General features: G+C 35.6%; 1 protein-coding gene and 1 pseudogene across 1 annotated transcript; both read left to right on the forward strand.

The window, feature by feature from the left end:
• Nucleotides 1-735: 735 nt before the first annotated feature.
• LOC127941544 (complement factor B) lies at nt 736-7,630 on the forward strand. Its single transcript, XM_052536685.1, has 18 exons — nt 736-901; nt 1,071-1,286; nt 1,383-1,568; nt 1,701-1,874; nt 2,007-2,102; nt 2,239-2,372; nt 2,776-2,926; nt 3,204-3,329; nt 3,523-3,615; nt 3,784-3,921; nt 4,034-4,128; nt 5,106-5,232; nt 5,319-5,457; nt 5,566-5,645; nt 5,796-5,905; nt 6,307-6,436; nt 6,583-6,632; nt 6,785-7,630. Exons 1-18 carry the CDS (start codon nt 841-843, stop codon nt 6,953-6,955), a joined length of 2,277 nt encoding a protein of 758 aa, XP_052392645.1. The 5' UTR covers nt 736-840; the 3' UTR covers nt 6,956-7,630.
• A 7,908-nt stretch (nt 7,631-15,538) lies between these two features.
• On the forward strand, nt 15,539-23,646 carry LOC127941546 (complement factor B-like; annotated as a pseudogene).
• The last annotated feature ends 4,043 nt before the right edge of the window (nt 23,647-27,689 follow it).

Genomic DNA, 27,689 nt, shown 5'->3' on the forward strand with positions numbered 1-27,689 from the left:
TATAGGAATATCTGGAAAAATGGACAGTGTGACAGCAAACAAGTCAACACTATTAAAAGCACAATGGTGCTCATTTTAATATTGCAGATATTGTCAATATTCACTTACTTTAAAAGGTAGCTTACTGTGAAACATAGATTAATGGAGTGAAACATCACAAGACTCAAAACAAAAGTTCTGAAAAGGCAAGCTGTTATTCACACATTTCTAAATGCAGCTAATGATCTGCAACACAGTTATAAATGCCTCAAAAGACCATGTTTCTGTATAGAAACCTAATAATATTTTACCCACTAAACAACATTTTTACACAGAATTGTGTGTGTACTGCTTAAGTCTCACAAATCCTTTTTATCATTTGCATAAAGATTGTCTACTAATGTACCGGACTTCTTTTGCTCAAAGCAATTTTAAAAAGGAGGATGAACGTCCTGATATAGTAATAAAATAGTTCTCAAATGACCCCAAGAGTTTGAGTTTCTGTCTGGAGCAAAGATCAAACTATTGTGGTCTTTAACCCTTAAAAATATTATCTCTGTATTCTCCTAACAAATCTGGGATTCCTGCATTTACTGTATATTTTGATGTAAAAATGCAAAAAGAATCCATGACAATTCAAGAGGAACATAATTACCTATTTTCTGATTATTAAATATATAATGGTATTTGGCTAATAGTAATTAATTTGTTGTGTGCTGGGAAATTGATTTTCTTTATTTGACTTGAAGTTAAACATTGACCACTGAATGTAAATATAATCCTCCTGCTGACTATAAAAATGCCCCGTCCATTTGCTTCTGTATTTGCTTCTTAATCTCAGCTCAACTTGGAATAAACAGCATGGAGTGTAAGCAGCAGTTGAAATGGTTAATACTTGCAATGATATGTCCTCTTATTGCAGGTAGGTCTTTTTGCTTATTAAGATTAATGTATTCTGAAATACAGAGACAAAAATATTTTGGGTTGTATCAAATGTTTTCTTTTTTAATTGCAAATAAAACTGCAACAACTGACAAAAGTTACTTCTGTCATATTATTCATAGCCTCCTCCAATGATCTTGCTGTTACAGGTGCTTCATCCTCCATCCCCAAACGAGACAGTTCATGTCCCAAAGAGAATCTAAACATTACTGGAGGGAACTTTGTTCTTTCTAAAGGCTATTCAGATGGGAGTCTTCTAAAATACATCTGTCCGGATGGATATTACCCGTCGGTTCAGTCACGTCTGTGTCAAGATGGACACTGGACCTCAAAGATCAAAAGCAGAAAAACCCCAGAGTGCAAAAGTAAGAAACAAGGCATTATTTGTGACATTATATCATGAATAATTGCTGGACTTATTTCTTTTTGTTATACTCATCTACTGTATGCGTTTATCCTAGGGATCACATGTCCAAATCCCTGGGTTTTTGAGAATGGAGAGGTGACTCCATATAAAGACAAGTACTATGTAAATGACACAACCACCTACTCATGTCATTCCGATTATACATTCCGTGGCTCAGCGGAACGTGTTTGCAAGTCTAATGGGAAGTGGAGTGGAAGCACACCAATTTGTGAATGTGACTGTAAGTAATCACTATTATTTTGTAAATGTGTGAACACACAGCAGTTTCCATAAAGTCTGATTTACACTAAAATGTTTTAAAACGTCCATGGATTTTCACTTTTTTACTTGTCTGTTTATTACTGTCTCACAGCTGATCACTGTCCTGATCCTGGTGTTCCCCCTGGTAGCAGTCGAACAGGGAACATGTTTAACATAGGCGACAAAGTCACGTACCGCTGTCAGAGTCCATTGACCTTGATTGGATCTAAAGTGCGAGTGTGTCTGGATGGAGGCCAGTGGTCAGGAACAGAGCCACAGTGTTACGGTGTGTCTTTTAATAGCTACATCACATTTTCAAAATTGTGTGTTTTGTAAAAGAGTTGTTGGCCATAAAATATAGCTACCTAGAAGGAGATTTTCTGAATAATGTTGTTGTTGTTGTGTTAATACTGTACAGCTGATTTCACGTACGACACCCCAGAGGAAGCATCAGAAGCTTTCAGCAGTTCTCTTAAGTCAAATCTAGCAGTTTCTCAACAGTATGACAAAGAAGGTACCTTTGTGTGTCTTAAAGCATAATCCCACACACACCTTTTTAAAATGTTCATTAATAATTGCTGGGCTCAAAAGAAGAGATAAAATCACACTAGCACATTTAATCATGAATGCTGTGTTCCTTCTTTCTTCAGATCAGCAGGGGAAGAAAATAACTATGAATCAGGGGGGGAAACTTGATATTTACATCGCTGTGGATGCATCTGGCAGCATAGAGGAGAAGGATTTTGAAAAAGCAAAAACCACCATTAAAATGCTTATGGACAAGGTATGTCGATTGTCAAAAAATGTTAGAGGTTGCCGTAGTGAAGTTGTAAGACCACTTATTTAAGTATTGTTTTTAGGCTACTGATGTAGGTTATGCATCCATTCCTAAAAGGTTCTGTAATAAAATAAATGCCTATATTTGAAAATGAAGAATAGCTATTGTGATACACTGAGATGATCTCAAGACTGAACCTGATTTTTAACCTCCTTGTCATTGTCAGAATCCTCCAATCTGAGCATTAGTGCATTTCAGAATGTTATAGTCTCCCACAATGCACTGCAAACTTGCTGCATCTTTAAATCCTGTTTTACATTATGGAAACATGAACTGCTCTGAAATCCAGTATTTTGATCACATAACAGACAGATTTTTCATTGAATTCTCAATGCTCTTTCCCCAAAAGATTAGTTATTACCCGGTTTCCCCAAACTATGAGATCCTGATATTTGCTACATATGTAACGCGGATAATCTCTATGAGGGACTTCAAAACTAATGAAGATGCAAGAAACCTAATGAATATTTTTAAAGAGCTTGACGACTTTAGTTATGAGGGTAAGTATTCTGTTTGAATGTCTATTTATGAGTCTTATTGTATACATGGATATAATTTGATTTTTATTTTAGATTATTTTTACAGAGAACTAACTTGAGGGAAATAAATTTATTCATTGCTGTCCGATATAATAGTAAAAATAAAACAAATCTTTTTTTTAAATTCCAATTCAGGTTGCAATTTTGAATCATTTTAATTTGGATTCAGTCAGTTGTTCCAGTTAGAATGTCTCTCTGCTGACTGTAATATTCTGATGTGAAAAAAAAACATGTTTAGGTGAACACACAGGTACCAATATCGCCAAAGTCTATACAGCCATTTTAGAGAGCATGAAACTAGAGGAGCTCATCAGTGCAACGACCTTCAATGAGACCCAACACATCGTCATAATGTTCACTGATGGTATTGACTTTCAGTATTTAAGTACAATTTAATAATTTTTCAATACAATACTTAAACTTAATCAGTTTAAGTTCTTTATCAGAACAAATAAATTAATATAATACTAAAATACACATACAGTTTATTACAAATTAGAATAGAGATCAACCTTTAAGCAAATATTCACTGTAATTAATCTCATCTTACTTCATAGGTCAAGCAAACATCGGCGGGGATCCCAAACGTAAAGTGAAACAGATCAAGCATTTTGTCACCAAAAATGATCCAAAGCGAGAGAAGAATCTTGGTGAGTATGAAATTATATTTTAAATAAAAATGTTTGGACTTCAAGTGTTTTTTCATAAATGTGTCCTTAATGAATCAGCAGCATCATCAGGAACAGCGGAAAATACACATATTTGCTTAGTCTTTATCATTGATTTCATATTGATATGGATGCATCCTCTCTTTCCAGATCTTTATGTATTTGGACTTGGAGATGATGTGTATCTAGAATACATAAATGGCTTAGTGTCACAAAGGGACCAAGAAAAATATTTCTTTAAGCTTAGAGACTTGACAGAGGTGCAGGAGATGTTCGACGACATGATTGGTACAATATCTATACACAGTTCCTGACCTCTAATTATAATACTTGACAGTTTACTCAGTGTTAATTGCTGTTGTTATTATTATTAACCCTTTATACCTTCTTCCTTACACAGACGAGAGCACCAGTGTAGGATTGTGTGGGATTGTGTGGGAAGGCTTGGAAAATAAACGCCGTGCATTCCCCTGGTTGGCACAGATTAATATTGCAGTGAGCATAACATTTTTATCACTTTATTATAGAACTCAATGAAGTTAAACGAAACATTTTCTCCCACAAGAAGGTCAACGCTATTTCACAACCAATTCCTACATATTTTACAAGGTGGCTTATTTGTATGAATTCGTACGACCTCACTCCTAAGATTTTGTACGATTTGTCTAGACTCAAGTGATGGGAATGTTTAGGGGCAGGGTTAGGTGTAGGTCATTCGTACAAATTCATATGAATTGTGCAATAAAATACATATGATTTAGCACAAATCGTATTAATTTGTACAATCTTATTTGCCACTTTGTAAAATACACTGTGTGCACAATTATTAGGCCAGCTGTATTTTTGAGGATTCATTTTGTTATTGTACAACTACAGTGCTCTTGGTCAATCCAAAATGTTAACAAACCCTCAAACCTGAACATTTAAGCGAAGTTTTGGTGTTCTCAAGAGAATATCTACATGTACACCATTATTAGGCAACTATTAGTGTGCAGAATTATTATGCGACTAACTGAAAAACAGATTTTCCCATCTCACTTGTTTATTTTCACCTGTTAAAGTGAGAATAATAAACAATCTCAAAATATACAAATAAACATTTCTGAAATTTAAAAAAGAAAACCCTAGTGACCAATATAGCCACCCTTCTTTTCGATAACAGTCTGAAGCCTTCCATTCACGGAGTCAGTCAGTTTCTTGATCTGGTCAGAAACAACCACAGCCTCCCAGACACTGTTCAGAGTGGTGTACTGTTTACCTTCACTGTAAATTTCCTGCTTAAGAAGGGCCCAAAAGTTCTCAATAGGGTTTAAGTCAGGTGAAGAAGGGGGCCATGTCATTAGTTTCATCTTTAAGGCCTTTAATGGCCAGCCACGCAGTGGAGTACTTCAGGCTGGAAATATGCATGTTATGGCTAAAGAGTTGAATCATGCCAACAATATGAACATCAGACTTCTCTGCCCTTCATGTAGCGTCCTTCTCGAGGTTCCAATTGCATGGGTTCATTAGTTTCCTCAAGTTACATCTTGACAGCGGCTCACTGCTTCAAAGAGGGAGACACACCTGATAAGATTACAGTTAAACTGGAAAAAGACCTGGGTATGTCCTGATATATTTTCATATTTCCAGACTGAAATAAAACGTGTCACAAGGTAAATCTTATGATGTTTAATTTCCTTTTGCAGTTGTCAAAGTGAAAAATTACACAATTCATCCTAATTATAGACCAACAGCAAAACAGCATAAGGGAATACAAGAATATTATGAATTTGATGTAGCTCTTATACTGCTGGAAAAAGCTGTTGAGATAAATTTTAATCTACGGTGAGGAGATTAAACACCTTCAACAAGTGATGTTACTTTAGTAAGAATATGAAAAAGGAAGAAGAAGAAACAAACTAATTAAATAATATCATGTGTATTTCTCTTCAGACCAATCTGCATCCCATGCACAAGAGAAACCAATGGAGCTCTGAAACTTTCAGAAAGTGAAGGGACTTGCAGAAAACATGGTAAAGTCCCTGTCAGACATGTTGTATACATATAAGAACCATATCAGAAATATGAAACATAACTTAATTTAAACAAGTGAAAGATTTTATACAATGAAACTTACCAAACATAAAATGTCAAACTTTTTTTTCTCCTTGCATTTGTTACAGAGGAAATACTAATGAACAATGAGCTTGTGGAAGCTGCTTTCACGTCTGATATGGATACTGATAATAGTCCAAAATACATAAAAAGCATCACAATCAAGCTTGGAAAATATGTAATGATTTTTCTTATTTCTAATCTTTCCAATCTGTGTAGTTTGAAAAGCTTAATTTAAGATGATTTATTAATGCAGAGACTGTCATTCTTTTTTCAGGGCTCCTTTATAGTGTTAGAAAGTGAAATGTTCTTGAACATTTAGAATTACATTAACATATAAATAATATAAAAGCAAAAAAAAAAAAAAACCTTTACCTTTGACTTCATGGAGCCTTTAAAGTATCATTAATTTCTACACAACCATTTGTTAGTGCTTGAATTATTGTTTTGACATTCAACATAAAATACTGTAGGTGCAATATTTGTCTGAAAACATTATGTGAATCTCTTATGGATAAAAAAACGAAACATATTTCAGTCATCAACAAGCTAAAAACACTTGGTGTACTTTTTCTTCAGCGGGATGCTTGTGTTGAAGATGCAAAAAAAGCAAAAGGAATCAATGTGGAAAATGCCAGAGAAGTAGTTACAGACAATTTTCTGTGCAGCGGTGGTATTGAACCAAAAACAGATGATGTTGCCTGCAAAGGTATGTTTGATTTTTGCCGTCAAGATGGCAGCTTGTATTTGGTGCTTATCTACTGTATTTATTAATAACAATTTAATCATTAAATCATCTAAAATTGATTTATACAGCTCTTATATAGTTTCTTGCATTGTGTTATTTTGTAACAGGTGATTTAGGTGGGGCCACTTATGTGAATAAAAAAGGTCGAGTGATTCAGGTGAGATTTCTGTTTCCTTTGTAAACAGTTTTGATGCGGCTGTAAAATCTCATGTACAGAACAGAGTTACATATTACAGAGTGAAATTAAAGACTCATTTGAGAGAAGCTGGGAACTAGGAATGATTTTGATGTCTGTAAAATCTTTGATAGGTTGGTGTTGTAAGCTGGGGAGTGAAGGATGTCTGCAAGGAAAAAAGGAGCTTCACTTCGGATGCAGACTCCAGAGATTACCATTCAAATCTTTTCAGTGTGGAGATACGCTCATTCCTTAAAGTACACCTAGAAAATGACCACATAGGACAACCTCTTACATTCTTGTGAATGCTTTAGCAAACTGAACCTGTGTGAGTGCAGTCTGATAAAACACTGATTTATTTTCTGATGAATATATTCAATTTTAAGTCAAATAGCTGGTCTTTGTTAAAAATTTTTAAACATTTATTATCAACAGTCTTTCATGTTTTACTCATTCAGTGTTCTGTCTTTATGTCTATGTTGGAGTGGGACAGTCTGTACTGTGTATCCAATCACTGGCAGGCAGGGGAGTTTCATTATTGTTGCAGTTTCACTACTTGTTTCCATCTGTCTTAAGAATGATAATGGCAAAAAAAAAACAAAAAAAACATAACAGTCACTACACCTGCTGTATTAGGGCTGAAGCGTAATTGAGAGAATATGAAGATTATCATACATGAAAAAATGACAGCTATGGCATTGATCAGACAAGAACCATTGTCATGCTAACATGAATTCCAAACACACTTGTTAGACTTGATGTCCCAAAGTACATAAGTCATTCTGTGCACTTTTCTTCTGAGCAAACGTGAGGGTGTTGAAAACATAATTTATGACCATCTTAAAACTGCGCACTTACATTGTCTTTATGAAACTCAATTTTCTTGCTTTGTCTGCTGCTCCTATAAACTATGTTTCAAAGCAGTTACAGTGAAATATAATTATAGAAGATAAAATGGAATAAAAATGAAATAGAATGGGTTTGTATGAGTAAAAAAAGAGAACAAAACATGACCTGTTACACAAGTACCTGTTACTCATTACAAAATAAGTACTGTTCCCATTAAATTTCATACTCATAACATAAATGTCACACATTTAGAAACAGATACAGCATTTTATTATTATTATTTATTTGGTAAATGCTAAAATTTTCCACTATTTTGTTATGGTTGCAACAAAGGTTTCATCATGATTTTGGTGGTATACGGTTTATATCTCAATGTAACAATTTAAAACAAACTGAATTAAACACTGCAGTTTATTTCTGGAACAGCAACAATATGACTGTATAAAATTATATAAAGCATAAAGCATATTAATATTTATTTTATAATATTAAGTCAAATTATGACAGTTCTCTCTTATTAAATGTTGAATTATGTAATACAAGTGTTAGTAACAGTGGAGATCATGCTGCAATGTTGCTTCATAATTTAGTGAGTCCGAACTTTAGTCAAACATCCTAAAGCCCATTTCTATTATCCTTTTTTCCCATTCCTTTTTTCCCATTCCTTTACCTCGTCATTTTCGATGTCTGTCAAACACCGTCTTCATCCTCCTGCACTGTACTGAATTACATTTCAAATGCTCTTTAAATTTTTCTTTTATCATTTCCAATGACTTAATGATTCTTTGAGACATAAAATACAAAAAAAAAAAATCACAAGGAGAAGTACTTCATGGAAATTTGGGGTAAAGATTATTGTAACACACAGGGGTGGATTAAGGTGGTCAGGGGCCCCTAGGCTGCTCTTTGTGTGAGGCCCCCCCTTAATCATTATGCTTAGTGGACAGTTATGGTCCACACACAAATAGTAAGGTGTACTGACAAACACACACACACACACACGCACACACACAATCCTACAGTCTTTCCTCTACATTCACAATTTCCACACAGGATAAGAAAATTTAGTTCATTTTCAATTAAAATGCATAAATCTGGTGCATTTTAGAGCAGAATCAAGTGACTAGATCAATGAAGAAATATGTGCATTTTCTTAGTAATATTACTTTGTTGGTTTCATAGATGTGAATATCATGCTAGGGAACATTTTACACTAAATATATATATATATATAAGTTTAATAAACTTATTGCAGTATTACACTGTATTGCTTAGATAGGTATAACATTTGAGTAATGAATAAGCAAAATACAAGTCTTCATGATCACACACATAAACACACATATACACACCGGTTTACTGTAGTTACAAACACAAAATTTTACTGTTTGCTTTTCTTGTACAGCCCCTTTCTTTAGCTCGAGTACGCAAACCTCTTTGCACATGCACTGTAATGCACATGCAATATTTATTATATTTAAAATTACATTTTTAAAATGTAAAAACTTCACAGAAGATGTGGAAACGATTGCTCCCCCATGGTATTTTGTAAACTTTATTTATGACAAAAAACAGCACAGTTGCAGATATTGTTAACAATCTATCTATAAACACGCACCTTGTCCTCTGTTTCTTGCTCTGCGCCGCCAAGGTCTACTCAATTAAGAACATGCTGAAAGACGGGGATGAGCCTAGGGCTGCCGGTGTTTTCATATGTAATTTAAAGGGGACTGAGGTGATCACAAATTCATGTACATTTTATGGAGCTGATCGCATAATTTTTAGGGAGGCTGAGTACTCATTTTAGCTATTGCCCCACTACAAATGACCTTGCAACTACCATGGTGTGCATTCTACAATACAAGACATTCATTTTATTAGACGCTACGCAACAAATCCTCCTTTGATGTTAATTATGGGCCAATGAGGGTCTTTTTTGTTCGTGATTAAAAAAAAAAAAAAAGCCCTTCCAATCCGAGGCCCCTACACACGTGGGGCCTCTAGGCTGCAGCCTAGGCAAGACTGTGCATTAATCCATGCCTCGCAACACGTTTAAGTTGACCTATTGGCTTATGATTGCAATTTCCATTCAGCACGCTACTAAATCTGAGCCAACACCCATTGGGCTATCCTGCTTCTGTAGTTTAAGGAAAAATAAATAATTTCTCAGAATCAGTTCTAAGATCATTTTAAGATTAATAATTTTAAGAATCCATGCATTAAGAAAATCAAGTTTTACCATGACAAAGTATTTGACAGATTTAAGCAAGTTCATAGTCACTTCCTCTTGATTACCTTGCTCTAGAAATATGTGGCCTACTTTTGGAAACCCAAAATGGTTCTTCTATGATAGTGATCCTCAAATCTGGCTCACGAGATCCAATTTCTGGTCGAGTTTAGCTCCAACCCTAATCAAACAAACCTTCCTGTGATTTTCTAATGACCCCGAAGACACTGATTAGCAAACTCAGGTGTGTTTGATTAGGGTTAGAGCTAAACTCTGCAGGAAAGTGGAACATGCAAGCCAGATTTGAGGATCAGTGTTCTATGGCATTGTTCTATAACCCTAGTTCTATTTTGGAGTTTACGTTAGAACATTTTGTATTCTTTACAGTGCACTCTTGCAACACCATTTTTTCATCTAGCCCTCTGATATTTCTTCTAGGTGCACAACCCTCTATTTCATGCCCTGATGAGAATCTCAGAATTAGTGGGGAGAGTTTTGCTTTCTCAAAAGTTGGGAGTATTGTAAGATACAGCTGTTCAGAAGGCTATTAACCAGCCGTTAGAATCTGTTGAACCCAATGCCCAAATCATACCAATAAAAAGAACTAAAAATATAAAAGCACCCCAAATATGAAAAAATACATATGATGTAATTTGATGTAAAAAAAAAAAAAAAGAAAAAAAAAATTAAATGGCAAAAAATCATTAAACATGGTAAAGGTAAAAGACTTTAAAAAAGATAATACCCCATGGAAATATAAGTGTTCAAATAAAGACACAAACAAAGTTAAAAGAAAAGTTTACAGTATCTACATTTCTGGGAAATAAATGACTCTTCATCGAAAGTTGGGAGTTTGGGAAAAGAACAAAGATGTATGTTAGATCAACACTAATTTCCATAGTTAGGCATTGCATTTACGCTCCGACGAAACTCACTCACTAAAGACGAGAAGAGAGACTTCTGCCAATACACTTTGTCAGAATGAAGACAATGAATGAAGACAAAGGTACGAAGATGTTATCTTTAAGATGGAAAATGATATAAATTTCAGGGCTTTGAAAAGCATAATGCAAGAACTAAACATATTGTGCAGACTCGCCTTCAAATAAGCCAGAAAGTTTTGTATTTATAGGAATATCTGGAAAAATGGACAGTGTGACAGCAAACAAGTCAACACTTTTAAAAGCACAATGGTGCTAATTTTAATATTGCAGATATTGTCAATATTCACTTACTTTAAAAGGTAGCTTACTGTGAAACATAGATTAATGGAGTGAAACATCACAAGACTCAGGAAACATGAAAAACAAAATTTCTGAAAAGGCAAGCTGTTATGTTTCACACATTTCTAAATGCAGCTAATGATCTGCAACACAGTTATAAATGCCTCAAAAGGCCAGGGCCCGTATCCCTAAAGATTCTGAGAATCCTCTCAGAGAGCTCCTAACTTAACCTAAAAATTCCTTGCCAGGAGTTTTAGCTTAGAAGTGATTCCAGAACATTTTCAGTGAACTCTGAGCAAGGAATGGATGGAAAATCCTATCTTAGTGAGGAGGTGTGGTTGACCCCGTTGCTAGGTATGAGTCATCATTTCAAAAGCCGTGATTGGTTGATCCTACAAGTTTGATGAAAATTAACTTTTGGTGATAATGAGCAAATGATGTACCCTTAAATCAATAAACATAATTATACACTCTAATCTTATGCAGACTGTAATTGTAAATAATATTTCACATTCAAGAAAATATCTGGAAAATGAATATTAAGCTGTAGGGGTTATAGCTTAACATTAGAATCTAAAATATGTGAAAACTTAAGCTCATTACACCCTGTTCAAATAATGATTTGTGTCTTATTTGCTCATATTAATATCCTAGCTGGCATATTTTGTACTTTCACTCCCATATGGACCACATTGAAAATAAGATGGCCTATCTCAAGGGGCTGTCCTTAATGAAGTAGAAATTACAAAGTTACAACTCAGTGTGGTCTTAACGAGGGTAACACGGCTCAGCTTATATCAATGTCTGTGATTGCTGGCTGGTCTATTTATGAAGGCTTGTTAACAAATATCCTACAAACACAGAAAATGGAGAAAAAAAGGAATCGCAAGACGAACTGGACTGAGGAGCAAGGTTTGTTGCTGGCCCAGTTGGTGAACGAACATAAAGGTATGTTACGAGGAAAATTTGGCCCAACTGTCACTAGCCAAGGCAAGAGGCGCGCCGGGGACACAATATCCCAAACAATCAATGCCTCTTTTCCACTGGTGGTGCGGACAGGTGACGATTGTGAGAAAAGGTGGTATGTGCTGCAGTCCAAGGCAAAAGATGAGATTGCAGCACACAAGCGGGAATCCTCACTCACAGGTGAGCAAAATACTATAGCCTACCACATAATCTGGCAACTTGCTCCTGCTGGCAAAGTTAATTTACATGCCTAAGTACTGTGTTCATTGACTGTTTCTTTCTAGGGGGTGGACCACCTGCAAAGCGGCTGTCCCAGGTGGCCGACACTGTCTTTCAATTCCTGGGACACTCTGAGGTCAGTGTCACCGGGCTGTCAACAGGCATTGACAGGTCAATGATGCAGGCCCTTGAAATGCAGCAAAGGTTGGACACAGGGTTATTCATATCAACAGTGTTTATTCATTGCAGAAGCCATTTCATGTGTTATCCATGCTCATTGTATTAAATTAATTTAATCAAAACAATAATTAAACTAGGCCTATGTATTTCTGTAGCATGGAGCCATCACAAGAACCGGGCCCATCAAGTTTGCCGAGAAGATTGCCGCCTGAACCATCTGCAGCTGCTACTCAGGATAGCCCGGCGGAACAAACACCATTCCCATCCGAAGCACCTGCTCCGTCAGCATCCCTGCAGGAGAGAAGATTGCAACTCACAATTGATGTGTTTGAACAACAAAAAAAGTCCTTTCCCTTCAGGAGGAGTACTAGCGCCTTAAAATTGAACACCTAAAAAATAAACCATTTACAGATTGTGTTCTGTGTATTGCATTTAACAATTGCAGGTGATGTGCAGTAAAACTGTGGTAGTTCTTAATACCATCACAAGTTCTCAAATGACATGGGGCTACAGCTTGCCTGAAATGTAAATTTGTGAAGTTTGCCCTGTAAGGCAGTCCACTCTGGGCTAGGTTCCCCTGTGGAATGTGAATATCTTCTTCACCACCATCCTCATTGTTGTCTTCATCCTCATCCTCATCGCCATCCTCCAGAGGTTCTGCAATCTGTCTAACCTTGCAAATATTGTGTAATATTGCACAGGCTATGATGACTTTGCTGACTTTTTCAGGCCTCAGCCGTACCTCTCCGTGGAGAACATGAAAGCGCCTCTTAAGCTGGTCTATGCCACGCTCCACCACCGCTCTTGTTGTCTTGTGGGCCCTACAATAGAATACAGACCTTTAATTATTTGATGGAAATATTGCACTACTTGGATACTCTAACATATTGCTTGCATTTCATTTCCATGATTTTTGTATTGTTTGGCTTACCTGTTATAGTTTAGTTGGTGCCCTTGGCGTGGCTGGAGGTAAGGTGTAAGGAGCCATGGTTTGCATGGGTAGCCACTGTCCCCTAACAAGTGGCAATTAGCTGGCACATAGCGTCTCTCAAAAAGCTGTCTGATGCCACTCTCGGAGAGCATTCTCGCATCATGTGTGGAGCCTGGCCATTTAGCCACAATGTCCAAAATCTTACAGGCCGCATTGAACACTATTTGCACATTGATGTTGTGGAAATTCTTCCTGTTAACAAAGACAGCCTCGTCCTCTGATGGCGCAATTATTCTCAAATGTGTTCCATCAATTACACCCACAATGCCAGGGAATCCTGCAATGTCCATAAATGCCCTTTTATGTGTGTGTAAAGTGCGGGCATCCAGCGGGAATGAAACAAATTGTGTCACAATATTAGGTTGTCACAAAGCTGTCAGTGTTTGGGTGATGACTCTGCTGACGGAGGATTGGGACAGACCCAAGTCATCACTGCATTGTTGCATTTTCCCTGTTGCCAAATACCTCAGGGTTGTGATTACTTTCTTCTCCGGTGTAATAGCGTTGTGGCGTCGAGTTGGTGAAGTAATTGCATCTCCAAGGAGATCCACCACAAACATGATTCCTGCACGATCCAATCTGTAGCGTCTCAATAATTCCCTGTCATCCAGTGTTTGCAGGACATATCTCCTGCCTCCTCTGTTGGCCATTTTGTGCAGCTGCTTAGGGGAACTCCTAAGCCACTAAAAGTCCTCTTCCCTGCTCTTAGAAGATCTCGCCTTAGGAGCCCTTTTAAGCGCTAGGAATCTTGAGGAATAAAGTTAAAAAAAAAAAGTAGCTCCTAGTGACAAAATTCAAAGAAAATTCTTAGAAATGTGGGCGTTTACTCTTAAAATTAAAGAAAAAATCCTAGTAAAGAAAAAAGTAATTCAGAAAGCATCTTAACCCTTAAAAGAGATCTTAAGGTCAAACTTGTTAGGAGCACAGATGAGGACTTTTAAGAGGCTTAAGAGCTTCTTTAGCAGAGGAGAAAATGGCAGAAAGATGAAGAGGCAGAAGAAATGTTTTGCAGACAATGGATGACAGTGAGTTAATAAGACACTATAGATTAGATCGTGCAGGGATCATGTTTGTGACTGATCTTATTAGAGATGTGCTAACATCTCCGACACAGCGCAGAAATGCCATAGCGCCAGAAATTAAAGTAATCACTACATTACGATATTTGGCAACTGGGGAAAATGCAACAATGCAATAGTGATGATTTGGTTCTGTCACAACCTTCTGTAAGCAGAGTGATCACACAAACAATTACAGCACTTTCAGAACATCTTATTGTGTAGCAGTTCATTTAGTTTCCACTGGACATTCCCACCTTGCAGGCTCAAAAAACTGCATTTATGAATATAGCAGGCTTATAGGTGAGCACAAGCAGGGGGAATGAACCGTTAATAATTTGTGCTCTATGCTCCCATGTCTGCTTCTTGTCCCTTGCTGTGACACTCGGCCCGAATCTTCCTTTAAGAATGGCCTTGTGTTCATCCACTAACTGGGCTAACAGTAAACACTGTTCCTCTGTCCAGTTTGGCTTTCTCGCCCTTCTTGGTTTTGATTCCATGTTTGATACATTAAAACCAACATTCAAACCGCCACTTAAATAGGACAGCAATCACTGTAATTGGAAAGATTGAAACAATTTTTATCATTCTAAGCCAATCAAATACCTTATAGGAAATTAAAAGCATGGTAAATTATTGTTAATCTAAAACAATTACCATTTTGCATCAGTTTGTCATTCAGTAGGCCTAAATGACAACAGTGCTTTAGATTAGTATTTTCTCTTCCCCTGTAGCAAACATGCCCTTCGGTGCTTGATAGGATACATATTCATCCAATAAGCTGGTGTTAATGTGTAAGGAAAACAATTTTAAAAATTAGGATGAACGTCCTGATATTTTGATGAAATAGTTCTCAAATGACCCCAAAAGTTTGAGTTTCTGTCTGGAGCAAAGATCAAACTATTGTGGTCTTTAACCCTTAAAAATATTATCTCTGTATTCTCCTAACAAATCTGGGATTCCTGCATCTACTGTATATTTTGATGTAAAAATGCAAATAGAATCCATGACAATTCAAGATGAACATAATTACCTATTTTCTGATTATTAAATATATAATGATATGTGGCTAATGGTAATTATTTTGTTGTGTGCCGGGAAATGGATTTTCTTTATTTGACTTGAAGTTAAACATTGACCACTGAATGTAAATATAATCCTCCTGCTGACTATAAAAATGCCCCGTCCATTTGCTTCTGTATTTGCTTCTTAATCTCAGCTCAACTTGGAATAAACAGCATGGAGTGTAAGCAGCAGTTGAAATGGTTAATACTTGCAATGATATGTCCTCTTATTGCAGGTAGGTCTTTTTGCTTATTATGAATTTATTCTGACATATACAGATAAAATATTTTGGAAATAAAACAGCAACAACTGACAAAAGTTACTTCCGTCATATTTTTCGTGGCTTCCTCCAATAATCTGTCTGTTTCTGCTACAGGTGCTCCATCCTGCATGTGCAAACGAGATAGTTCATGTCCCAAAGAGAATCTAAACATTACTGGAGGGAACTTTGTTCTTTCTAAAGGCTATTCAGAAGGGAGTCTTCTAAAATACATCTGTCCGGATGGATATTACCCGTCGGTTCAGTCACGTCTGTGTCAAGATGGACGTTGGACCTCAAAGATCAAAACCAGAAAAACCCCAGAGTGCAAAAGTAAGAAACAAGGCATTATTTGTGTCATTATATCATGAATAAATGCTGAACTTATTTCTTTTTATTATACTTTTCTACTGTATGCATTTATCTATGCATTTATCCTAGAGATCACATGTCCCAGTCCCCGTGTTTTCGAGAATGGAGAGGTGATTCCATATAAAGACAAGTACTATGTAAATGACACAACCACCTACTCATGTCATTCTGATTATACATTCCGTGGCTCAGCAGAACGTGTTTGCAAGCCTAATGGGAAGTGGAGTGGAAGCACACCAATTTGTGGACGTGACTGTGAGTAGTCGCTATCAATTTTTAAATGTAAGCACACAGAATTTTCCATGTGCTAGTCTGATTTAAAATAAATCTCTTAAAGTAAAATTCATATAACAGAGTCCTTGGGTTCATCTTAAAAATATACTACTTTGTACTTCTGTTTTTATCTGATGACACTTGAGTTCATCAGGGTTTTAGCAGAAATTTCTCTCCCTGCATCTGACTAAAACAGGGCTTTTCAAACGTAGGTCCACATTTCTCCACTTCCATTTGTCTGTTTATTACTGTCTTACAGCTGATCACTGTCCTGATCCTGGTGTTCCCCCTGGTAGCAGTCGAACAGGGAACATGTTTAACATAGACGACAAAGTCACGTACCGCTGTCAGAGTCCATTGACCTTGATTGGCTCTAAAGTGCGAGTGTGTCTTGATGGAGGCCAGTGGTCAGGAACAGAGCCACAATGTTACGGTAAGTCTTCTAAAAGTTGCATCCAAAATCATGTGCTTTGCAGTACATGTTTTCACAAAAATAAGTTGTTGTAAGATTTAGCTAATGAATGGCTTTTCTGGACAATGCACCTATAATGTTGTTGTTGTGTTAATACTGTACAGCTGATTACACATACGACACCCCAGAGGAAGCATCAGAAGCTTTCAGCAGTTCTCTTAAGTCAAATCTAGCAGTTACTCAACAGTTTAAAGAAGGTACCTTTGTGTGACTTAGAGCATAATCATACACACACCTTTTAAAATATTTATTAATAATTGACATGCTCAAAAGTAGAGACAAAAATCACATCAGTAATTTAAACATTAATGTTGTGTTCCTTCTTTCTTCAGGTCAGCAGGGGAAGAAAAAAACTATGTGTCAGGGTGGAAAACTTGATATTTACATCGCTGTGGATGCATCTGAAAGAATAGATAAGAAGGATTTCGAAAATGCAAAAAGCACCATTAAAATGCTTATAGACAAGGTATGTCAATTGTCAAATAATTTGTGGAAACACACGACCCCCAGAGGTTGCTGTAGTAAAGTTGTAAGACCGCTTTTTTAAGCATTGTGTTTAGGCTGATGTAGGTTGTGCATCCTTTCCTAAAAAAAGACATTGTGCCACTGAGATGCTATGAAAAATGAACCTAACTTAGACTTATATTGTCAGAATCCTCCAATCTGAGCATTAGTGTGTTTCAGGAGGTTATAGTCTCTCAGAGTGCACTGCAAACTTGCTGCATCTGAAAATCCTGTTTCACATTATGGAAACATGAACTGCACTGAAATCCAGCATTTTGATCAGAAAACAGACATATGTCTCAACCATCTTTGAATTCTCAATGCTCTTTCCCCAAAAGATTAGTTATTACTCGGTCTCCCCAAACTATGAGATCCTGATATTTGCTACAGATGTTACTCGGATAATCTCTATGAGGGACTTCAAAACTAATGAAGATGCAAGAAACCTAATGAATATTTTTAAAGAGCATGACGACTTTAATTATGAGCGTAAGTATTCTCTTTGAATTTCTCTTTTTGAGTCTTATTGTATAAATAGATATAATTAGATTTTTTTAGAGATTTTTATAACAGAGTAATGTACTATGCAAAAATAGTACTTTAAATCTAAACTGAGGAAAAATTAGTTTATTTATTGCTGTCCAATGTGAACATTTTATATATATATATATATATATATTACATTATTTTTTTTATTCCCATTTTATTTTCAGATTTTGATTCATTTAAATTTAGATTTAATCAGTTGTTTCAATCAGAAAGTGCTTCTCATTAACCTGCTGACTGTAATATTCTGGTGTGAAAAAAACAGGTGTAGGTGAAATAACAGGTACCAATATCGCCAAAGTCTATTCAGCCATTTTAGAGAGCATGAAACTAGAGGAGCTCATCAATGCGATAGCCTTCAGAGAGACCCAACACATCGTCATAATGTTCACCGATGGTATTGAATTTTTCAGTATTTACATACAATTCAGTATATGCATATATAACTGTCATAAAATATTTCGCACCTAAGTTCTTTGTCTGAACAAATAAATTAATATGTTAATAAAATACTCAAAGCACAGTATTACAAATTTGAATCAATTTTGAGATCAAGTTTTCAAAATGAAGCAAATATTCACTTTAATTTCATTTTACTTTATAGGTCAGGCAAACATGGGGGGGAATCCCAGACCTAAAGTGGAACAGATCAAACATCTTGTAACTAAAAATCATCCAGACAGAGAGAAGAATCTTGGTGAACATTAAATTTATTAATCATAATTATATTTAAAATCAAAATGTTTGAACTGAAAGTGTTTTTTAAGTGTATTTCATTCACAAGCAGTATCATCAGGGACAGCAAAATATATATAAATATATAAAATATTTGTTTAGTTTTTATCATTGATATAATATTGGTATGGATGCATCCTTTCTTTTTTGCCAGATCTTTATTTATTTGGAGTTGGAGATGACGTGAATCAAGAAGACATAAATGGCTTAGTGTCACAAAGGGACCAAGAAAAGTATTTCTTTAAACTTAAAGACTTGACAGAGGTGCAGAAGATGTTGGACTACATGATTGGTAATGTATATGCACTTCACCCAAAATTTACATTTCTTTAATTATTTAATCACCTTCATGTTTCTTTAAAACACAAAAGAGAAATGACTGTCATGCTCTAAAAAAACAAACAATAAACAAGCAAACAAACATCAAACACTTTTGCAATAACACTATTGTTTGGATGAATCAGTGGTAACACTTTCTATGAATCCCGTGTTTATAATAAATTATATGTGTATTCTTAAGGTATTATATTGAATGCATAATGCATTATAAAAAGCCTTATAATATTTTATATCAACTCATGAATAATCTTAACAACAATTAAAATACATCATAATACTTACGTATTGATTATGAGTATGATTATTTATAACACACAATGAAAACCATATTAAATCTACTTCATTTACAGTATAATGGACTGTATCATATCTTCACATTGTTTAAGATCTGCACAGTACATGTATCTTACTACAGCTCGTGAAATGTTAGATGTTGAGGGTTATTTGAATGTTTCCTGTGTAGCTAATGTCAATTAATTGATGTGAGATTAATACTCTAACTGAAAAAAAAAAATCTATATTTAAATGGTTACATTTTATTTTCATGGTCCCCTTAATCAATCAACTATAAGCAACTTTGCAACTACATGCCAACTAACTCTCATTAGAGTATAAGTATGCTCAAGAACGGTAGAATCTAGTATGATAGAATAAACAGTATAGTCAGTTTATCTGGTGGTTGACCATCAAAATAAAGTGTTAGCATATATTTACAGTAGCAGTCATACTCTAATGACTACTAGTCAACAAGTAGTTGCAGAGTTACCTATCAACAGCTGTCTAAAGGGTACCATCAAAATAATTAAACTGATATTACCATAAAAATAGTTCAAAGCAAATGTGTCATATTACACATTCATCTGATCTGATATCTGATCTTATGGCTGTTTGAGAGAATTTATTATTATTATTATTATTATTATTATTATTATTATTATTATTATTACTATTTATAAATGGTATTTTACCGCTTTAAGTAAAGTAGCATCAGAAAAATGGGAAGATATGAGACTTATAATACATTATAACTAATACATTATAACAATGTGAAGTATAATCCATTGTAAAAGTGGATGCAAGGTGTTCATTGTGTTATAAATAATTATACTCTTAAAAGTTATAACCACAAATAAGGAAATATTATAATATATTAAAACTGTTCTTATGAATATTCATGAGATGATACAACATTATATTTTTATCATCATTTATATTTTCATCAACATTTTTTTTTTATATAATACAGTACATTATGCTTTCATTATGTCTTAAGAATTCCCTTGTAATGTATTATAAAGACAGGCTTCATAGAAAGTGTTACAGAATCAGTTTCACAGTTCCTGACCTCTTGTAATAATTCTTTATAATTTACTCAGTGTTAATTGCTGTTGTTATTATTAACCCTTTATACCTGTTTCCTTACACAGACGAGAGCACCAGTGTAGGATTGTGTGGGATTGTGTGGGAAGGCTTGGAAAATAAACGCCGTGCATTCCCCTGGTTGGCACAGATTAATATTGTAGTGAGCATAACATTTTTATCACTTTATTATAGAACTCAATAAAGTTAAAGGAAACATTTTCTCCCTCAAGGAGAAGAAACATGTACGTTATAGCTAAAGAGTTGAACCATGCCAACCATATGAACATCAGACTTCTCTGCTCTTCATGTAGCGTCCTCCTCAAGGTTCCAATTGCATGGGTTCATTAGTTTCCTCAAGTTACATCTTGACAGCGGCTCACTGCTTCAAAGAGGGAGACACACCTGATAAGATAACAGTTAAACTGAAAAAAGGCCTGGGTATGTCCTGAAATGTCCATATTTTCAGACTGAAATACTGTAAAACATGTCACAAGGTAAATCTTATTAATGATGTTTAATTTTCTGAAAAATTACACAATTCATCCTGATTTTAAACCAACAGCAAAACAGCATAAGGGAATACATGAATATTATGAATTTGATGTAGCTCTTATACAGCTGGAAAAAGCTGTTGAGATGAATTTTAATCTACGGTGAGGAGCACAGACCTTCTGTCATGATCTGGTCTATGAACTTCCATTCACTCACCACCAGAGGTCCCCCACTCACCACATAGACTCTTGCACCACACTAACTGCTGCACTTCACCCCAGACTACAGTTCCCATCATCCATTGCACTAATTACACACTACAGCTGAACACACTGATTACACACACACACACACACACACACACACACACACAGCTGCATGCACTGATTGCACACAGCTGTAACCCATCACACATTCACTATATAACACTCACTTAGATCACTTTCAAACTGCCGAGTGTTGTTCAGCACTTATCTTTCTGCAGGTCATAGCTGCCATTCTGTGTTTATTTTCGTAATCTTGTTTAAATTCCTTGTTTTTATAGTCTTTTTTCTGTGTCTAGTTTTCATTAGATTTCATAGTCTGTTTTCAGTTTATCAATTTCATAGTTTAGTTTCCTTCTTGCTGTGCACTGTTACTCATGTTTTGACCCTTTGCTCTGGATTACACCTTGCTTAGCTCTCTGGATATTGTTCGCTGATCAGAGAACCCTTGCTTGCCCTTGGATTGTTTTTGTGTCTTGCCCATACCATACCTGTTTGCTCCTGTTTAGACCATGTGTAAATGGAATAAAAGTTTGCATTTGGATCTGCATCTCTGTCACTCCCACGTTACACCTTCAACATGTGATGTTACTTTAATAATAAATAAAAAAAGAAAAAAGCTAAACAATTTAAATAATATCATGTGTATTTCTCTTCAGACCAATCTGCATCCCATGCACAAGAGAAACCAATGGAGCTCTGAAACTTTCAGAAAGTGAAGGGACTTGCAGAAAACATGGTAAGGTCCCTCTCAGACATGATGTATAAGAACCATATCAAAAATATGAAACATAATTTAAACATGTACTTGCGTCAGTTTATGTAATGAAACTTACCAAACATAAAATGTCAAACTTTTTTTTCTCCTTGCATTTCTTACAGAGGAAATACTAATGAACAATGAGCTTGTGGAAGCTGCTTTCACGTCTGATATGGATACTGATAATAGTCCAAAAAACATAAAAAGCATCACAATCAAGCGTGGAAAATATGTAATGATTTTTCTTATTTCTGATTTTTCCAATTTGTGTAGTATGAAGAGCTTCATTTAAGTTGATTTATTAATGCAGAGACTGTCATTCTTTTTCAGGCCTCCATTATAGTGTTAGAAAGTGAAATGTTCTTGAACATTTAGAATTACATTAACATATAAATCATCTAAAAGTTAAAAAAAACTTTACCTTTGAATCTCTTATGGATTAAAAAAAAGAAAAACATTTCAGTCATCAACAAGCTAAAAACACTTGGTGTACTTTTTCTTCAGCGGGATGCTTGTGTTGAAGATGCAAAAAAAGCAAAAGGAATTAATGTGGAAAATGCCAGAGAAGTAGTTACAGACAATTTTCTGTGCAGCGGTGGTATTGAACCAAAAACAGATGATGTTGCCTGCAAAGGTATGTTTGATTTTTGCCATCAATATGGCAGCTTTTATTTGGTTTTAATCTACTGTATCTATTGATAAAATTTTAATCATTAGAGATCTAAAATTGATTTATACAATTCTTATATAGTTTCTTGTGCGGTGTTATTTTGTAACAGGTGATTCAGGTGGGGCCACTTATGTGAATAAAAAAGGTCGAGTGATTCAGGTGAGATTTCTGTTTCCTTTGAAAACAGTTTTGATGATGTGGCTGTAAAATCTCATGTACAGTGAGTTACATATTACAATTAAATGAGTGAAATTAAAGACTCATTTGAGAGAAGCTGAGAACTAGGAAAGTTTTTAATGTCTGTAAAATCTTTGATAGGTTGGTGTTGTAAGCTGGGGAGTGAAGGATGTCTGCAAGGAAAAAAGGAGCTTCACTTCGGATGCAGACTCCAGAGATTACCATTCAAATCTTTTCAGTGAGAAGATACGATCATTCCTTAAAGAACACCTAGAAAATGACCGCATAGGACAACCTCTTACATTCTTGTGATTGCTTTACCAGACTGTACCCAAGTTTACCCAACTGTGTGAGTGCAGTCTGATAAAACACTGATTTATTTTCTGATGAATATATTCAACTTTAAGTCAAATTGCTGGTCTTTGTTAAAATTTTTATTTAAAAATTTAAAAATATATATTTTATTTATTATCAACAGTCTTTCATGTTTTACTCATTTAATGCCACGTCTTTATGTCTTTGTTGGAGCAGGACATTCTGTCCTGTGTATCCAATCTGTCACGGAACGCTCAACAACGCCTCCTCCTGGTTTCAGATACCTCTCTGCTGCGTATTAGGACTGTTTTTCCCTTTATCCGCCTCTGCTCAATATCTCCTGATTAGTCTCCTTATCATTGAATTATTATCACCTGTGTACCCTTAGCTCTCCTTTATCTGGACTGCTCTGCTAATGGTTCATTTGTGAAGTCTTGATTTACCCATACTCTGTCTCTAGTTTGTCTCTCCAGTTAGCTGTTGTGATTTTGATTTGGACTCTGATCTTGTTTTTGAACCTAAGCTGCCAGCCCTTACCCAGGCCTGTTTTGACTTACTATTCTTGGATTGCCTTTACCTGTGTGCTGCTTTGAGTTATTTCTTCTGGCCAAGTATCCTTGTGTTATATGACTGTCTATCTTTGCTGGCTTATCTGTGTTAATAAAATACTGCAGATGGATCCGACTGCCTCAAGCCTCTTCGTCACACAATCACTGGCAGGCAGGGGAGTTTCATTATTGTTGCAATTTCACTACTTGTTTCCATCTGTCTTGAGAATGATAATAGCAAGAAAAAAAGTCACTAAACCTGCTGTATTAGGACTGAAGTGTAATGGAGAGAATATGAATATTATCATACATGAAAAAATTACAGCTATGGCATTGATCAGACAAGAACCATTGTCATGCTAGCATGAATTTCAAACACATTTGTTAGACTTGATGTCCCATAAAGTACATAAGTCATTCTGTGCACTTTTCTTCTGAGCAAACGTGAGGGTGTTGAAAACATTTATGACCATCTCAAAACTTGATAAACTATGGGGCGCCGTTTGTGAAGTGGCTCATGCTGAAAATTACAGCAACATTTTGTCACACTTCGCTTGAATTTTTTTTTTTTTTAAACTGAAAATTCTTTTATTTTTTTGATGGTCACTTTTTAGCAAATTTACAACATTATTAGTCAACTTAGAGATATTTTAAATAGTTAAATCTAAATATGAAATGTTACACATAGGTGTTAAATCTAAATGCTAAATCTAAATGTTAAATTTACATTCTTAATCTAAATGTAAAAAATATTGAATCTAAATGTTTCAGGTGAAACTAAATATTTAACTAATATGCAAATGAAAAAATCCTATAACAGGAAGTGCCAAAACTGCAGCTGGCTTGGGAACAGCGCTCTCTAAAGCTGGCTCTGGATCTGGGGACAAGGTCAGTGTGTGTTTATAGCATCGTGTCAAATAAGTAACGAAAAAAAACCATCTCATCCGAGGAAACTGACTCATGGACATGGATTATTGTGATAAAAACTACCTAAAATAATAAACATGTTTGGAGCAACTGTATTTGAAGAGTAGGCTAGTGTCAATTTTATGAAAAGTGCAGGACTTATGATGACCTGTAGCCATAATAGACAGCCACGAGGGGTATCACTTTGATTGATTGTTACAGTATGTCCTCATCACGTCATCACTCTCCAGCAAGAGCCGAGCTATCCTGACGGCTATTCAAAATGTTTCAACAACGACAGCGACCCCCTCAGGGCCACCACAGGACAGGATGGCTCTGTCGAGGCTCTCGGCTAACGCCGATTCGTTGGACATTTTGAACGACAGTAATGTTAACAGTTACCGGTCCTGGTCAGGGGCAGGTGGGGATATAGGCTCTTGCTGGCGTCTAAGCATGCGAACATGACAGAGTGATGACATGATGAGTGAGGACATAACATTCAGTCAAAGTGAGACCCCTCATGTCTACAGGTCATCATAAGTCCATAACTTTTCATAGAAGTGACGCTAGCCTATTCTTCAAATACACTTTATCCAAGCGTGTTTATTATTTTAGGTAGTTATTATCATGATAATCCATGTCCAAGAGTCAGTTTCCTCGGCTGAGATGGTTTTTGTTCGTTACTTATTTGACACGATGCTATAAACACTGACCTACTCGAGCTTTTATTTTGGCACTACCCGTCATCAGCATTTTGAATTTGCATATTAGTTAAATATTTAGTTTCACCCGAAACATTTAGCATAGATTTAGATTTAGATTTATCATTTAGATTCAACATTTAGGTGTAACATTTAATATTTTGATTTAACTAAATAAGATATCTCTAAGTTGACAAATATTGTTTTTTGAAGCTAAATGTGACAAAATGTTGTTCTTTTCAGGGTGAGCCACTTTACAAATGGCGTCCCATAGTAAACTGCACACTTACATTGTCTTGATTTTCTTGCTTTGTCTGCTGCTCCTATAAACTATGTTTCTAACCAGTAAGCAAGCTGATTGTTAAAGTGAAATAAAATTATAGAAAATCAAATTGAATGACATTAAATAGAATTTATGGAGCCCCTAAAGGGTCATTGTGGTGGAAAAATATGTGAAAACATTTTGGGTGGGAGGAAAAAAATATATTTTTAGATTTTTTGTGTTCTCTCGCAAAACTTTAGCGTTCCCTCAAGAAACTTTGCGTTCCCTCGCAACATTTTTTGTGTTCTCGCAAAAGTATGTGCATTCCCTCGCAAAACTTTTACGTTCTCTCACAAAACCAGCTGAGCTCAGACAAACTCTTCCTGTTCACTTTACAGCGCACAGTTGAACAGTTCATAGAGTTTAATTTTGAACTTGGACGAAATAGCATGCTTATAAAGGTACAGTTTTGGGACATACTAAAACGCTTAATGCAGAACATTAAATTACTAAATTCAGTACACACCTTTTAATAAAGCATATACAGACAAGCAGGCCAGAATATGAACATAACCCAGTCAATTGCATTTTAAGCGTATCCCTCATAAAGAAGACTCTTTGAGACGCATGTTTTGTTGCGGATTTCGTAGGAAATATTATTTCATTGTAAAATACAAAATGGATAATATTGTGTTTAAAATGTAGGCTTCTTTTAAAATGAAAAATGTACACTTAATATTGCTTTTTTTGTTGAACTGTTAAGCCTATATAAAATCAATCCATTCTCATATAAGTTCCAGAGCGAAATGAGATAAGTGTTCAATTTATAACATTTATAATAATCTTTTTATATTGTTGAATCTTCAAACTGAATTCAAAATCGAATTATGCCCTACTGTAGCCTAAGTGACGGAGTATTTTGTTTCAGAGATTTGATTGCGCTAGTGCCTCATGCACACATATGCACACATGTTCATTATTAAAATGAAGAATCACCAATACAGATATAATGTTACACAGTCAATTTAAATAATCTGTACTATGTCTGTGCCATATCGTGAGCGCCGTCCCACTCTCAGTGCGGCACATTTTTGTTCATTATGATTTTTCACATCAATATCAATATCAATATTTTAGTAATAAACTGTTTACCATATTTTTGGTTTCATAGCTACTGTCTTTGTCCATTAGCCTCCCTTAAGCATATAGCCTTTCTATAGCCTGATGGTTTTAAATGGGAAGGAAATGTTGTATTATGGCTATTTGCTTTACTGATAGCAATATTTATAAGGTTATTAATAGCCTATTATAATTGTTAGTAGCATTAATAGGATTTATTATGCCTTACCGAATTGGGCCATCAATGTCACTGTTATAGAAGCTACATCCACATTAGGTGTTTTAGAATGGCCCAAAACCATGTCTTAAACTATAAGCAAAGCTGGCTGTATTTTAAATTGAGTCCACCCAATGAGCAAAGGTACGTCCATATGACGTCTAATGTTTGTTGTGCCAAGTTTAAAATAAAACTGCATTTTCTTTATGCTTCTGTTCTTCTGGGCTTACTTTCTTTCATGTATCATTTATTAGTATACTATAACCCGAATTCGGCATTTTTATACCACTGTCTTAGTACATTAATTAAGCGTTTTGTTTTTTTTTTCTATGAGGGATAGCCTACACTTTAAGTGCAGTTTACCGAGTTATGTTCATATTCTGGGCTATTGTGCTTGACTGTCTGCTTTAATAATATGGGGCCGGTTGCACCAGCTGGAAGTACACCCAGTCGTAAGACTAGGCTGGACATAAAAAGTACTTTAAAGGCCTTGTTGCAGATTAACCACCACTTTCGATTAATGGGTACATAAATCACTCAAGATATGTATATATTTTTTTAAATGTCTAAAAAATTGGCTTAAAGACCTATTTTTTTAAGTTTTTGGTATTAACGTTTTTTTTACGCAACTCTGTGATTACGTCACATTGGGGAGAAGTCGAGGAAAGGTAGCCTCAGCCTAGTATGATGCTGCATTCCAGGCAACCCGTAACCCGTGTTTTTCCAACCTTAAACCCGTGAAAGTGCACTGGAACGGCAATCAAACCTGTGACTTCCCACCCGTGAACTCGTTACTCATACTAGATCGATGTACTCCGAGTTCCGAGGTCACACAGCACGCGAAACAACGATGACAGCCCCTACGAATAATACTGCCTACGGATGCAGTGTTTATGCAAGTGGTACACGTTACAGTTCCTTGCGCTCAGACAGTTTGGCGTAACTTGCCTGGAACGGTACAAAGTCGTT

This window comes from Carassius gibelio, chromosome A21 (genome assembly GCF_023724105.1).
Source record: "Carassius gibelio isolate Cgi1373 ecotype wild population from Czech Republic chromosome A21, carGib1.2-hapl.c, whole genome shotgun sequence".
Lineage (NCBI taxonomy): Eukaryota > Metazoa > Chordata > Actinopteri > Cypriniformes > Cyprinidae > Carassius > Carassius gibelio.